This window comes from Lissotriton helveticus, chromosome 1_1 (assembly GCF_964261635.1).
Source record: "Lissotriton helveticus chromosome 1_1, aLisHel1.1, whole genome shotgun sequence".
NCBI lineage: Eukaryota > Metazoa > Chordata > Amphibia > Caudata > Salamandridae > Lissotriton > Lissotriton helveticus.
The window spans coordinates 431,908,994-431,923,931 of NC_136057.1; the positions used below are offsets into that span (position 1 = coordinate 431,908,994).

Here is a 14,938-nt window from a genome sequence, read left to right on the forward strand (position 1 = left end):
TCACAAGAACGACATCACAGGCAGCAGCAGTGCAAGCTTCTTACACTCACAAGGAGACCACAGGCAGCAGAGGTGCAAGCTTCTCACACTCACAAGAAGGACATCACAGGCAGTAACGGTGCAATATTCTCACACTCACAAGGAGATCACTGGCAGTACACACCACATGAACACACTCCATAACACATAGCAACAATACATTGGCATTTACAATGCCATTAGCTCAAACTCAAATAAATCTGAGCCCGATTGCATTTCTAATGCTTGTTTTGAAAGAGCACCCGCTCAGCCGTAACCCTGCCCTCCTTTAAAGCGCCGCCTGGCGCGAGCTCGGCGTGGGGGCGGCGTCAGCCGAAGGTAGCGCTGGGAACTGTGGTCTCTCCCCCTCGGCGGCCGTGCAAGGTGGTAGAATGCAACGGCGGCGGGGGGAGACCAGCTGCGGGCAGTTGTTCGCGTCCTCACAAGGGCTGGAGGTCCCTGGTATAGCAGAGGGTCCCCGGTGCACAGAAGTCCGTTTTTGAAAGAGCAATTATAGAATGGTGCCTGTATGAATGCATGCATGAAAGGATATATGGATGGAACAGTAATCTATAGGGAAACAGATTTATGGATGACTAAACGGATGGATCGGAAAAAGCACGGATCAATAGTATGAATGGTTAATGGGTAGATAGTTCGATGTATGAATGGGTAAAAGGATGGATAAATGGAAGGGTGTATCACAAATGGAAGGAACGTTGAAAGGGTGGCTGGATAAATGAAACAAAGGCTAGAATAGCTAGAGGATGGATGAGTGAACAGATGAATGAATGAAAGGATTGGTGGATGGATGGGCAGATAGAGGGATGGGTGAAAAAAGTAATTAATAGAAAAATGAATTGATGGATGCATTGAATTGTGAATTGCTGGGGGGGATGGGTGAAATGTAGACTATAAAGATGAACAGATGAATTGATAGATAGGAGAATTGGAAGATAAAAGTGACCTCTTCTAGGGTGGGTGAGGCTCTCTCAGTGGTCTTAAAGATATGGATCAACGTGAGAGGAATTTTTAACTTTCTGGATATCCCCTGGGTCATGGCACACTGGATTTTATAGGTCCATAATTATGGATGAAAATGCAGAACCACAAATGTCAGTACCCTTGTCAATACACTTAGTAGTTCTTGCTGCGAATCGGGATAAACCAAAAGTCACATTGAGGGGGCAAGCTGACAGCTACGCAAACCAGAGAACCTAAAGGATTTTACACTGGGGCAGTTAAATTATTTTCAGACCACCTGTGGCTGGTCATAATTCCAGCAGGCATTTTCCTGGGAGGCTTGTACCACTGAACAACTTTTTGAAGCCAAACCGAAAGTGACAGAGGGGGGTGGGCGGAGAGAAAGAATAGGATGGGGGAAAGAAAGAGAGGATAGACAGAGAGAGGAATGGGTGGGCTTATTTGGACATTTTTGCCACGGTTGGTTTTGGTTCCCAGTTATCCCTTGCTGATTTTAAGATCTATTATGTGATCTCCAAAAACAGTTCAATCAATCGATTCTGGCGAACACCAACAGTAGGATGGAAGACCACTTCAACAGGCACCTTGGGCTTCACGGCTTTTGGAAAGCACAGCATGCCATAGTTGCTCTTTTACGGCGAACACTCCCAGGGTCCTGCGAGACTGTGAGTTCTACCAAAGAACAATGTCGTCGGACCCGGCAAGGCATACGGTTCGAACCAAGGCACGCGGAATGCGTGTTTTTGAATATGCGCGAGTGAATTGAAGGATATCGGCGTTTGCCAGTCTTTGCCACCGGTGTCAGCGAGCCCAGACTCTACCAACGAATGCTGATGGGTGGAGTTCAGTTGTTCCTGCTGGCTGGGGTCCTGATGGGTGTGGGAGCGGAGGAGCTCACCCCACCACTGTCACTATCTTGTTTAGACACAGAGCCAGTGTTTAACACGCTGGACACTGCCAACAACATTTCGTGCCTATGGGGCCAGTTCGCGCGGATCATCTACGAGCCAGCGGCCTGGGTGACACCAGCGAGCGCCGCTGGGCCGGGCCCTGTCTGCGGCTGGGTTGTGGAAGGCCTAAGGCTCTACGACAGCGATGACTGGACCTCCACGGCCACCATACGCCTGCCCCCTCTCCCGTGCGAGCTGACGGTGCAATGTACGAGCGAGGGTTGCCCTGGCGGAGACTGCCGACACTTGCCCTTTGTCATTCGGTTCACCGAGCAGGACCTGTTCTTCTTTATGATCCAGCCGCCTAGCCCAGTGGTGTATCAGTTACAGGAGGTTCAATTCGGCTGGTGCGCGCGCTTGTGGAGCCCGGAGAAATCGTACCTCTTCACGCGACGCGAAAATGTTCTACCAATCACGATCATGCAGAGCGAGAGGACACAGGTCCGCCCGGAGTTGCTGCCCGACGCTGACGTGCGCCAGAATTGCGCCCTCCACTGGTTCTACCATGTGAAAACACGCTTCGTGCGGCTGGGACAGCACATGACCGTGCTGGAACCCCCTGATTCCTCTGAGGAAAGCCCACACTTCCAAATAAAAGTACTGCCTGGCTTCCTGAACATCTTCACCGCCACTTCACGTCAGCTGCTGCCCACGGACTCTGAGCTCAGCGTGTCTTGGACCCTTACCCCTCTCGGCGCCCATGGCCTGGCCTACCAGCTCTTTGACCACAAGAATTTGGGGGACTGGGCCCCGAACCTTGACCCTCACGCAGCCAGGAGCGACCTTTGCTTCGCGGCCAAGACGCCAGCCGGAAGCAGCGTAGTGGACCGCCTCACCTTCCTGATCGTGAACCAGTCCGTCGATGTTGAGCAGCTCGGCCGCCTGGCCGTGGACAGTAGCAAGGTACGTCTGGAGGTGAACGAGAACACTTGGAGCATTATCCTAGTTGAGCCTGACAAAAACCTCGGATTATTTAACTTCCCAGGCGGCTTCTACTTTTCCTTGGAGCAGGGAGACAACTTAACCGAGCACTACATCTTCTTCCAGAGGCAGGGACCATCCTACCTTTTCCAGTTTGACTTCAACGGCGGGGCGTTGGTCACCTTTCGTGTGCACCTGCACATGAATGTTAACTGGACCTACAACTCGCTAAGGGACATGGAGCTGGAGATCCACCTGTTTAACAGTGGCCCCTCCGAACGGTTTACTCTTGTAAATGTGGTCTGGTTCATACCACTGCAGCACCCCTTTGTGCAGTGTCAGTGGACCTTTGTTCTGGAATTTTACAGCGCCAAGAAAGTCATCCTTATCAACAACAGCACATACACATATAAGAATGGGACCCAGGATGCCGCCAAGTACATCCCGAAATCTGTCCTATCTTTCAACCCTCAGCAGTACAAGGGATTCGTGGCCACAGTTAACTGTACAAAGAGCGGGGAGAACCCTGTTATCTTGAAGACATTAGTTGGCACACATTCTTCCAAGGTAGTGGAGTCGATGATCGACTGTTACAAAGTGCCTTGTGTCTTCAAAGAATTTCATATTCAAAAGCCCCGCGATTCACTCCCTGTTATCACCATGGCAAAGGGAACACAGATGACTTTGTACACCATATTGGAGATAAACTGTCCAGCTGCTCGACATGTTAACTTACTCTGGAAAGTCTATCAACTGGCTAGCAAGACAGATGCTCCACACTGGGGCACAGATCTGAACATACCAGCCATATCACCAATAAACAAGTGTCATTTAGTCATTCCCAGTTTTACATTAAATTTTGGATTTTATTTGTTTAATATGTCAGTTACAATCAATACAACGGATGACACTGATCCTATATTGTATCAGTCTGATTCAGTGATTGTGGAAGTTCAGCAAAGAGCGCTTCAAGCAAGGATTGAGGGAGGAGCTAGTCGTTTAGTGGGTTTTCAAGATAGCTGGACACTTAGCGGAAATCGCTCTGCTGATCCAGATTCACTTGACCCGTTAGATGGAATATCTTTTAAGTGGTATTGTACACAAGTTGCATCTGACTATGCAACAATGACATTATCGCAGAATGCATCATGTAGCCCGTTGCAGACTGACCTCTTGTGGTTAGACTCAGTTTCTCCTATTCAAAGTATGGCCCCAAAAATCCTTGATATAAACAAGCAATTTAATTTCCGCTTAGTTATTACTAAGGGAGGAAGAAGAGCTTATGCAGACCAATCTGTAAATATTGTAACAGGAACCGTGCCTAAATTAACTTTGGAATGTATTGAGAACTGTAGGGAAGTTTTATTGCCAACAGTCCGTTTTATTTTAACTGCAGACTGTTTAGATTGTGTTATTGATGGCAAAAGACCACAGTATAAATGGTTATTATACCTGAACGGCATAACTGAAGTCAAATTTGATTGGGAGAAACATTCTTCAACAGGAAGGTTTAAGCCATATATGTCTATAGATGCCCTAAGTTTTCTAAACACTGCAGGAAAAAACTACACCCTTCTTTTAAAATTAACACTAGGTGCTGCTTCGGAAACATCTATTGGGTATTCTTTTTTTGTAAATAGTCCACCTCAGTTTGGTAACTGTTATATTAAACCAGATCAAGGAACTTCTTTAGTAACACTGTTTGTTGTGGACTGTAGTGGTTTCTATGATGATGACCAACCTCTTGTTTATAGGGTAATAGCAGTGTCACAGAAACTGAGCAGAATAAGTTCCTTGCAGCAGGATGTATTAGGCACGGTAGTATACTCTGGCTATGAGCCTGTATCCCTGCCTTTTTACTTACCTATTGGTGATGAATCACAAAACTATAGATTGCCAGTCTGTGTTGTAGTGTATGATTCTCTGGGTTCTTTTTCTCAAGTTGATCTATTTGCAAGAGTGACAGCTTTAAGTTCCAACAGACTAGAAGAAGTGCCAATAGACGTTTATCTAAAACAAGGAGACTATATAAAAGCAGGTCATTTAATGTATACAGTTGCATCAGTTCTAAACAAGGACATTTCTTCTGTGGCTGCAGACAATTTAGGTGGCAGGGCTAAGTTGAGAGAACATATTCTCAACATGTGTAGGAGCATATCTGCAGTGGATGTTCTAGCAGTCAATCAAATTGTCACAATTATTTCTAAAGTCACCAAAAATAGCAAAGAAATAAACCAGCAATCACAACAGCTAGCAGTGGACAAGTTAGCAGATGTTGTGGGTGTTCTAAGAAAATTTAGAGACAAAATAGTTTTATCTGAAGAAGCAGAGCAACTGAGCACTGGCGTGCTCACAGGACTATCTAATATTATTGTCGCTGCCTTGTTAAATGCTGACACTGTGAACATTGATACAATATCACCGGGAAAAATTAATGTGCTTAAACAAGTCTTGTCATTACTCGAGACTGTTAATGAGATAGTAATGGTTGGAAATGTCCCTGGAGGAGAAAAAACTTTAATGGAAAGCGACTGCTGGAAAATCCACTTGAAGAAAGACGAAATGTGGGATATTGATAGTACGTTCATAACCCAAACAGGTTGTAAAAATTGTTTCCAGCCCACTTTCAAAAGTGCTATACAAGGTGTACATGGAAAGTCTATAGTAGCAACTGTGTTTTATGAATTTAAAGAGAACCCTCTACCTTGGTTGAAAAATGGTAGAGATATTCAAACAATGGTGACTGGATTCCAGATGACAGCCATTACTGTAACAGGAGATCCAAAAAATCTTATTCCAGATAAAGTAGATATGATGATTATGATAAAGAATACCACTCTGGTTGTTCCAGTTCCTATTTCCATAGGTCCTGATCCAAACATTACTGAAATAACAAGCGGTGAAATTGGCTTTGAATATGACACGACAAGAGCACCAGAACTGTTGATACAGTTGTTCACTACACAAAATATAGCTTTTAATGTTTCATTATACTTAGGTTATAATTATAGTGGAAGTTCTGCATTGGCTACTTATCAAACTCTAGGCCGTGCAACATTTACAGAAAAAAGAAAAAATGGAAATACTTTATTTCGGATTTGGGATCCCTATGTGATCAATGTACCTTTAAAATCAATTACACAGGCTCCACAACAGGGCAACATAACTCTTCGTTTGTGGTCTGAATTTCAGGTGCCAAAATACACAGCTAAGCTGTTGAGTATTTCCATTGTTCATTATTCTTGCATAGATTTTGATGCATTGTCAGAAGCCTGGAGTGATAGTAATTGTAAAATTGGTCCACTTACAAACAACATTCAAACACATTGCATTTGCCATTTTTCACAACCGAAAGAGGTTCCCAAGATAAATTCTTTTTTTAAAAATATCCCCCAAATTGTTGCTGCAAAAGTATGGGTCCCACCAAATATAGTGGATTTTAGACAAAGCTACTTAACTGACCTACAGAAGAATTTAATCACCTTATCAACTGTTCTTTTTATTTTTGCCCTTTACATTGTTTTGGCTGTGTGGGCAAAGAAACAGGACAATATTGACATAATTAGCAAGGATCACGTTGTAATATTACCAGACAATGATCCATTTGATAAGGAATGCTATTTGGTTACTGTTTACACAGGAAGTCGTTGTGGGGCTGGAACAACAGCAGATGTTTTCTTAAAATTAGTTGGAGCATTTAGCGAAAGCCAAGTTCATCTTTTGAAGCACGCAGAATACTCAGCATTTCCCAGAGGTGGATTAGATACCTTTTTGCTAACTACAAAGTATGAGTTGGGAGATCTGTATTTTCTTAGAATCTGGCATAACAACAGAGGGGGGTCACCTGGGTGGTACCTGAGCAGAGTAAAAGTTGAACACATGTATAGCAAACACACTTGGTACTTCATTTGTAGAAAGTGGCTTGCTGTTGATAAGGCAGATGGTTTAATAGACCGGACCTTTCCAGTTACAAAACCAGATCTTCCTTTGTATAAAAAGGACTTTTTCCTGATAGATGTATCCAACAACTTTGAAGACTTCCATCTTTGGGTCTCGATTTTTGCTTTGGTAATGGCTAGACCCTTTAATAGACTTCAGAGATTGTCTTGTTGTCTAGCAATGCTGATGAGCATTCTCCTTACTTGCACACTATTGTATACTTTTGAGATAAATCAAATTGAGAGGGTTGACCGTTATATAAGATCATTAATAGTAGGAGCTGAAAGTTCTCTAGTTACTGTACCTGTATCTCTTCTGTTATTTCGTTTATTTAGATATTCACGGAGAAGGCATAAGCCCACATCCTACAACCCATATCTGGCATATGCAGAATTCAGAACTGACGAGAAAAGCATCATGCCCAATGATGTATCTTTCTGGGTATCTCACGTTCAGCCGAGAGGCTGGAAGGATTATTTGCAGGCATTGTACAACAATAGAGAGTCTGCAAAATCAAAGAAAAGCAGTTCTGTAATATCGAATCCACAAACTATTTCTTCATCAGCTCCAGTTGAAAGAATGTTCAACAACTGTGTAGTTTCCGAAGCTGTTGCAAATGTAATTGTCCCACAAGATGAAGAGACCATCTCTGCAAGTACAGAACTTATGCAAGATCACCCAAGTCGAACGTCTCCACAACTTTCTCTTAGAAATAAAAATAACCAAAATAGTACCAAAACTCATGATGTAGACGATAGCTCGAAAAAGAATAAGCAAAACAACCCCTGTGGCACATGTTTTATTCTTTCACGTAAACAGCCAGATATTGTTTATTCATGGTGGTGCATATATGTTTCTTGGGCCATCATCCTAATAATTACAGCTGCTTCATCATTTTTTATTATTTTATATGGTATTTCATTCAGTATTGAAACTGCAATCGATTGGCTGTTGGCAAACATAATATCACTTCTCCTAAGTATATTTCTTCTACAGACCACAACAGTAATAGTTTTTTCAGCTCTTGCTTCATTGTCATTAAAGTACTTGACTCATATTCCTTGGGAGAACAGGAACAGTATCCTCGAAATTATGGTGGAGTGCATGGCTAAAGACTCGGATCAAATGAGGGAGTTACATTATGAACTTGTTAAAATCCGAAATAGCAAGCAATATCGACCATTACACGAAGATGAAATAACAATAATGAAAAAAAGAACTGCTATTAAAAGCAAAGCCTTTTCGTACTTTACAGGAATTGTCAGCCACTTCATTTTTTTAACTCTGGTGCTAAACCTTGCTTATTCAACAGATGATATCAATGTTTTCCTCTACAACCGTGCAATTGCTAGTCAGTTGTCCACAAACTTATCTAATGTTGATAGGCTGGACAACATTTACATTTGGATGAGTGCTGTGTTTTTGCCCTTGATTCATAATCAAAATCATCCCACATTTCTGTCTACGAGCTGGTCAAAAATCGTTGGTTTGCCACGAATGAGACAAGTGAGAGCAAAACATGTTACAAAAAATTGTTTTCGGTCCAATAGCTTTGTTTATAAAACAAGCCTTGGCAAAAGTCACTGTCTTCATAGGTATGGAGTTGATGAAGAGGACAAGCTTAACTATACTGATTATTGGAAATCTACATCTAGCGCTGCTTCCAAAACACAAACAGGATTTACTTATGAATATGATACCTTTCCCTGGATCTATTATTCATATGGGAATTCATCAATATATGGAACAGGGGGTTACACTGTTTATTTTTTTCCCGAAAACAATTTATTCAGTTCAGTTAAGAGTCTCCTTCATCTTCGGAATAGCTCTTGGCTTGATGAAAACACCTGGGCTGTGCTGACAGAATTAACTACATTCAATCCTGATGTTAGTTTGTTTTGTGCTGTATCAGTTGTATTTGAAGCTACTCCTTTAGGAATAGTGCATGCACGTTTGTCAGTCAATTCCTTTACCCTAATGACTTTTGATCAGAAGGACATGATGCAAATGTTTACCCATATAATTTTTATTGGTTTTCTTTTTATCTATATCGTTGATGAGATTTACACTATGCATCGGCAAAAGCTAGGTTACTTAAAGCAGGTGTCTAATTTAATCAACTTTGGTCTAAAATCTGTATTCTTTTTAGTGGTTTACCTTCAAATTATTAAGTTTAAATTGGCATCTGATTTACTTAATTTTTATGCTCTCTATCCCAATCAGTTTACGCCATTTCATGCAGTTTCAAGTGTGGATGAAACTTTGAGAATAACAGAAGGATTTTTGGCATTTTTTACTATTTTAAAAACTCTTCGATTCGCCAGATTTTTTTACAGTGTACGATTAGCACAAAGGTCTGTCCATGCAGCGCTACCTGGAATTTGTTCAATGGCATTGGTCGTGGCTGTGTACTTTTTTGCATACATGGCGTTTGGGTACTTGGTCTTTGGACAGCATTCATGGAGCCATAGTAATTTAAGTCATTCTGCACAGACTGTTTTAGCTTACTGCGTTTCAGCTTTTAGAGATACTTTATTTTTAAATAATAGAATTCTCGGTGGTATATACTTGACATCTTTTATGCTAGTTATGATTTGTATTGTAATAAATTTATTTCAAGCTGTCATTATATCTGCTTACGATGACATGAAACAACCTGTTTATGAAGAGCCATCCGATGAGGCAGAAGTAATGGCATTTTTAGTTCATAAGTTACGAAAGATTTTTGCTTCCCTAACCAACAAGAACGGAGCAAAAAGAGAACCAGAGAGTTTAAATGGTCTTCTCTATGGACAGCCTTACCGAGAAAGGCAGCAGGCATTGGGACTGAAGACAAAAAAATTAAATGGAAAGAAAATGGTATATCTTCTGATTTGATTCAAATGTGTTTGATTGCTTACTGGCACCTAATGTGCAGTCTTCTGCAAACTGTCATAAATAATGCTAATGAAATTATGCTCAAAGGCAAGTCATGCTAAAAGAGGCAACGTCCCATTGAAGGAAGAGTCTTTGCCAATAAACAATATATTGTAATGAAAACTATCACAATGGGGAGGCTGTGTACAATGGTACTATACTTTTGCCAAGGGTCTCTGGGGTTATAATGATAAATCACTCAAGTCTAAAGGCCAGTTGCATTGGCAATGTCACTGGAACTTCCAAAAGGCATTGATGGTCAATTATAAATAAGTTGCTCATAAATAGTATATTGTTTGTAAAAAAATGTATCTTCATGTGTGATAAACATCTTCAATGTATGCAAATTACACCAGAACCTTGAATGGCCCATCATTCACAGATATAATATTCTTCAGGTGAATTACATGTTTTGAATTGAGTGCTGTTTGGAAATAATATTAGCCTAATGTGTAATATACATGGACATGCAGCAGAGTCAAGCACAATCTGCTAACTTCAGCAATACAATGTAGAAAATATGATGTTTGAACCATACAAATCAATTAATAAAAGTTGTTTTCTAAGCATTTAGCAGTTTTATTGTATTTTTTTACAGATCTATAGTATTCAAACAAAATGGTATTCAGATAAATAGTACAGGCAGGAGGTATGTTGTGAGGAAGAGAACATTCATGATGTTTCTCGAGGCTGTCCAACAACCTTTTGGGAAAAGAGTGAGAATCTTTTGATGACTATTTCATTCTCTGTTCGAGGCTATGTTAGTGTTTATTGTAGCTTTAGATTGTGGGGGCATACTTTGGTCCATTGGCAGTTTTGATAGGATTTGTTGGTGGCTATGTTAGGTCTGCATTTCTTTGCATGGGACCTCTGCGGGGGCTAATTTGTTTATTGATGGTCATATGAGGATGTTAGTGTTATGTGAAGGTTTCATGGGGTTGTTTGATGGCAATTTGAATGATATCTGTTCATCTAATCAGAGTCTTGTAAGGATTTGTTGGTTGCTATCTGAGTACCTGGTGGATGCCAGATGATGACTGGGGCTCGAAGAGTTTTTCTTAGGGCCCATATGAGGGTCTGATTAGTGGTAAGTGAAGAGCTGGTGGCAATATCTGTTATAATGATGAAGGGTTAGGTAGGGATGATCAGAACTGGGTGACAGCTGGGCTGTGCCCATTGAGTGGTCTCCAGAAGGCTTGGTGAGGTTCTGTTAGTGAAAGTCTGTGATAAGTATAAGAATGTGCCTCTCATTTTCTCATTCTTGGAGTCTCTGAATGTTTTCCTGTGCAGAAGCAGCAACTTATCACAAGTTAAGTGAAAAGTTCTTTACATGATTGAAACATGTGTCTCGCCAACAGACTACTAGGTCGTACAACTAAGTATGGACCCCCGAATTTCATGGTACAAGAATATTGAGGGAGGGGGCGTGGCCAGGCGCCGAAGGAAATGGCTGCCTGAATCCCTAGCTCCGCCGGGACCGTCTGTGTCCCCTTCGAAATCCGACCGAAATCCTGGCTGGGAAGGCTCTCTGACGGCAGCCCCCAGCTCCCTCAGGTCCAGTGACTCCTCGGTGGGAATTCCGGGCTGGACGGACCCTCGGCGGCGCCGCAAAACGGCCGCAACTGCCAGCGGCGACCCCGCGCCCCATCCCCGGAGCCCGGAAGCGGCCGCCTCCGTCACCTGAGGTCCCGGCTTTCGGCCTGCCGCGGCTCGTGGCTGAGAGGCGCGAAAGCGGGGGGCGTGGCCTCCGCACCGGCGCGAGACCATCGAGGTGCCGGGACCGTCTGAAAGGGCGGACAAAGTGACCCCTTGGACCCAGGGGACCTGAGGACTCCTGCACACACTCACCCAAGCGGTAAGGGGGGCTGCCACACACACAGCGTTTCAACACGGGCAGTGAGGTGAAAGCGACCGGCCTTGCGGCACACGGCCTTCCAGGAAGCAGCGGCCCTTGACCGATATATTCGGACACCCCCTAAAGGCCGGACACATACCCACGGCTGTGGAGGAGGCGGGTCCCGGGACATTGGCGGCAGTTGGGCCGACTGTGAGTTCAAGCGGACCCGGGAAGCATCTGATTGGGCAGTAGAGTCTTGGGGCGCACCCCTGGCAGCGGGCCCCACGCCACTATAGCGCCTGGAAGATAGCGGCAGAAAAAAGAGGGTATCTGTCTCTGCTTGAGGTCGGTTGGAGCCGGGGAGTGGATTTGAACTGGCGGCGGCCCGGAAGAAGGTGGGCGACGGACCGTCTGACCCCAGGGGCACCAGATCGACCATGAGACCTAAAGGGGGTGTAGTGTCCCAAACGAATAAACTGGATCAATATACAGTGCCTAAGACTCAGACGCAGTCCGGGGGGGAGACGAGGGAAGTCACGGGAAAGGCGGAACCCTCTCTAACGTCCATCATGGCGGCAATCCAGTCACTTGGCACTAGCCTTGAAACAAAGATGGACAAGATCACCATCGAAGTGAATCTGCTCCGCACCGACTTGGGGAAGACCACGGACCGCTCGAAAGCCAACGAGGTGGACATTAAAGCCCTCCAGGAGTCGGAGAAGAAGCTCGAAAGAAGGGTCAGCGAACTTGTCCACCAACACAGACAGATGGCATTGCGGCTCGATGACCAGGAAGGTAGGGCTCGAAGGAGCAACATACGCGTGGTGGGTGTAGAGGAAGACCTGGAGGGTGACAGCACGGAGCTGTTTCTCGAGGACCTGATACTCCGCCATCTTAAACCCAAGAGGCTGTCCAAGATATTTACCGTTGAGCGGGCCCACCGGGCTCCGATTCCTAAACCCAAGCCTGGAGCCCCACCGCGAACAATTATTGCCAAAATTCTCAACTACCGAGACCGGGATGCGATACTACAGGCTGCCAGACAACACGGGGACCTGCAATACGAAGGGTCCACAGTACGTTTTTTCCCTGACTTTACGCTACAAGTGCAACAGGAACGGCACTCTTTCCAGGGGGTCAAGGCGGCACTCCGTGACCATGGAGTTCGATACATGATGTTCTTTCCCGCAAAGCTAAAGATTATACATGATGGCAAGTCCCATTTCTTCACCTCACCAGCGACGGTGCAGGAGTGGACGCAACGCTGGCGGTGGCCCACCCCCTTCAAAATGGCGGACAGTGGAGAGACAATGGGCACCCCTCTCCTGGATCGGCGACGGGGGGAGCTGAGGCTGGTGGGCAGAGTCAACGATCCTGGCGCTCGAGGTCCAACAGTCCCCGCTGGGACTCACCGTGAGAAAACACAGCGCGATGAAGCGACGCACATTGGACTTGGAAGAAGCCGGACAGTAATGTATAAAATGTGCTTGTTTGTATGCCTGGGCGCCCCGAGGGGGTAGTACGGGGCCTGCCCATGGATCAAGGGCCGGGCTCCCCTGTGCTACTAACACACCCATGGCCTGAGGGACTGAAGGACCTGGGACGCTGCGGGAGGGCGGCCGGGACGGAGCTGGCCACGCATATCCTGAGTTAGAAGTTCCTCGGTGTATCACCGGGGTAGGGTTGGGCGACAGGCGCTCTGCTAATTGGGGTGGTGGGTAGTTTAAAACCCACGGAGCAGGGGGCAGGGAGGGGGGGGGTTTGTTTTTGCAGAGGTGGGTGGGATGGCTAGGGTCCATACAGGGAGGAGAACAGGGGAACTTTCGGATGTATATGTTACCGTTTGCACTGTTAGAGCCTTTGGGGGGGGAACCAGGGTGGGTGACGGCCGCTGGGGGGATCCGGGGAGGGACGGGGAGTTGGTGGTTTGTTATGGTCGTACAGAGTGACTGCCTATGATGTCCTTAATGGTTCAGTGGTGCTAAGTGGAAACGGCTTACAAAGCAATGGTTATGGCTAGGCAATGGGACAAGAGCTTAAAAATCATGAGCTGGAATGTAAATGGGCTTGGGGACAGACTTAAGCGCACTATAGTCCTCCAACTCATTAAACGACACCAACCGGACATAGTAATGCTGCAAGAAACTCACCTACTGGGTAACACGTGCCGCGCTCTCAACAGGTGGGGCTACACTCTCGCTTCGCACTCTGGCTTCACCTCAGGTTCCAGAGGGGTGGGGATCCTTTTGCGCCGCTCCTTGTCCCTCCACATTGATAGTACTAACTCAGACCCGCAGGGCCGCTTCACAGTGGTCACAGGAAGGTGGGAGGGTTACACGCTGAACCTGCTCTCGGCCTACATCCCGCCGGGCTTGCAGGCTCAAGCATTTGCGGACCTGGGCAAATTGCTGCTCTCCCTTCCCGAGGGTCAGTTGGTCTTAGGCGGAGACTTCAATTCAGTAGTGTCAGGCATCCTTGATAGACAGCCCTCCAGAGACCTACCCCAAGGGCAACAGTGGTTAGCTGACTTTCTTGAGGCCTTTGGACTTACTGACGTTTGGCGTCACCTGCATCCCAAGAATAGCCAATTCACCTTCTTCTCTGGGCCGCATCACACCTTCTCACGCATTGACTACATCCTCACCGTCCTGCAGCACCACACTATAGTACGAGAGGCCACACTATTAACCCGGGGCATTTCGGACCATTCACCAGTCACTTCACACATCACGTTTGGATCCAGGAGGGAGGGATGTGTAGCGCCAATTAACCCCTGGCACCTTAAAAACGAAGACACGCTGGGGAAACTTGACACCTCTATCGCCCACTATTTTGAAGAGAATTTGGGATCAGTAGACTCCCCTGTCACGGTATGGGAGGCATTTAAAACGGTGGTACGAGGGGAGGCGCTGTTGGCCATTTCAGGTAAACGACGGGAACAGCGATGTCAGGTCTCTGCAGTTGAGGCTGATCTTGCGGAACTGGAGGCGGAAGCACTCGAAAAAGGGGCCAGGATGGTCAGACATAAGTGGCAGGTCAAATTGGCAGAATACAAAGAGCTGGTCTCCCAGGAGACCCAGGTGGTGGCCAGACATAGGATGGGTAGGCTGTACGACCAGGGAGACAAAGCCGGAAAGCTCATCGCCTGGCTAGATAAAAAGCAGCAGGCCAGGAAGATAGTCCCGTTACTCCATACGCAATCCGGAGTGATCCTCACAGAGCCTCGAGATATAGTGGATGAGTTTGCCAGACACTACAAACAGGTCTATACGAAGGTGTCGGACCGTCCCGAGGAAGACTCTATAGCCCTCCTTGCTGATATCCGAATGCCGTGTCTATCTGAGGATGATCGAGAGACCATTGACAGCCCCCT

The 14,938-nt window shown here is 45.6% G+C and overlaps 1 protein-coding gene across 1 annotated transcript; it reads left to right on the top strand.

The window, feature by feature from the left end:
• Positions 1–1,803: 1,803 nt before the first annotated feature.
• On the top strand, positions 1,804–10,291 carry PKDREJ (polycystin family receptor for egg jelly). The gene has a single exon (XM_078673809.1). It carries the CDS (start codon positions 1,830–1,832, stop codon positions 9,687–9,689), a length of 7,860 nt encoding a protein of 2,619 aa, XP_078529935.1. The 5' UTR covers positions 1,804–1,829; the 3' UTR covers positions 9,690–10,291.
• The last annotated feature ends 4,647 nt before the right edge of the window (positions 10,292–14,938 follow it).

Excerpts from the sequence above, each read along its gene's own strand:
- PKDREJ (XM_078673809.1), top strand. The coding sequence starts at position 1,830 with ATGCTGATGGGTGGAGTTCAGTTGTTCCTGCTGGCTGGGGTCCTGATG.